This window comes from Eimeria acervulina, genomic scaffold (genome assembly GCF_000499425.1).
Source record: "Eimeria acervulina Houghton genomic scaffold, Eah_scaff1008, whole genome shotgun sequence".
Lineage (NCBI taxonomy): Eukaryota > Apicomplexa > Conoidasida > Eucoccidiorida > Eimeriidae > Eimeria > Eimeria acervulina.
The window spans coordinates 3,411-4,649 of record NW_013550430.1 but is presented as its reverse complement, the minus strand read 5'-3'; the positions used below and the strand labels follow the sequence as shown (position 1 = coordinate 4,649).

The following is a 1,239-nucleotide window of genomic DNA, read 5'->3' as shown; positions in this document are numbered from 1 at the left end:
CTTCTTTAATATATTTGCTCTCCCTTCTTTTCTACCGCTGCTGCTGCTGCTGCTGCTGCTATTGCTGCTACTGTTACTGCTGCTGCTGCTATTGCTGCTGCTGCTACTGCTGCTGCTACTGCTGGTGCTGCTGCTGTGATTTGTCTACAGGGCACGCGATGCTGCACACTTTATACGGACGGGCTTTATCTTTTTCGTGCAACTTCTTTGTTGAATACTTCGCGCTGGATCTCCTTATGGAGGCACCGACAGCAGCAGGAGGGGCCCCTCGCTGTGTTGGTGTTATTGCGATGTGTTTAGAAGACGGCTCTATTCATAGATTCGCTACAAACCATACAGTCCTAGCCACTGGAGGGTAAGGGTTTAGGGTTTAGGGTTTTGGGTTTAGGGTTTAGGGTTGTGGGTTGTGGGGGTGGATGCAACGCGTAGGCTTGGGAACCCAGATGCAACCGCTGCAAAAGATGCCACAAGTTTTAGGGTTTAGGGTTTAGGGTTTAGGGTTTAGGGTTTCAAGTTTAAGGCTTCTGGTCTATTGTTTAGGGTCTAGGGTTTACGGATTAGACATTAGGGTTTAGGGTTTAGGGTTTCCATTCGTTGAATCTAGGATGTAGTGTTTGTTGTTTGGGGCCCCTCCAAGTTCGGTGTGCCCGGCTTGTATCAGCTTGAGGGTTTAGGGTTTAGGGTTTGGGGTTGAGGGTTTAGGGTTTAGGGTTTGGAGTATAGGGTTTGGGGTATATCAGGTACTGGCGGGCTTACAAAAGCTGCACTTCTGCCTAAACTTGCTTGAGCGTTTCTCTGTCTACTAGGGTTTAGGGTTGAGGGTTAAGGGTTTAGGGTTTAGGGTTTAGGGTTTAGGGTTTGGGGTGTATCAGGTACGGGCGGGCTTACCAGAGCTGCACTTCTGCACACACTTGCACTGGAGACGGAGGTGCAATGGCTGCGCGCGCAGGCGTTGGTTTGCAAGACTTAGAGTTTGTTCAATTTCATCCTACAGGCATCTTCCCTGCGGGTTTGACCCCTAAACCCTAAACCCTAAACCCTAAACCCTAGAGCTTAGTCAGGATCCCTACACCTTAATTAGAAAGCCTGACGCCTAATAGAAACCCTAAACCCTAATTAAAAACCCTAAACCCTACTAATAGGTTCTAAACCTTAGTAAGCAACCCTATGCCGTTGTAATAAAGTATTTACCCTAACAACAAGCCTTGAAACTTAGTTATAAACCCTAAACCCTAATCA

The 1,239-nt window shown here is 47.6% G+C and overlaps 1 protein-coding gene across 1 annotated transcript in view; it reads left to right on the top strand.

Moving 5' to 3' along the window:
- Positions 1-1,239, top strand: part of EAH_00053820 (succinate dehydrogenase (ubiquinone) flavoprotein subunit, mitochondrial, putative) — a gene marked incomplete at both ends in the record, with an annotated part of 6,261 nt that overhangs the window by 1,749 nt on the left and 3,273 nt on the right. Inside the window, 2 exons of the mRNA XM_013397841.1 lie at positions 151-355; positions 873-1,009. Coding sequence (XP_013253295.1) covers positions 151-355; positions 873-1,009 — 342 coding nt within the window. The remainder of the gene's footprint in view (positions 1-150; positions 356-872; positions 1,010-1,239) is intronic.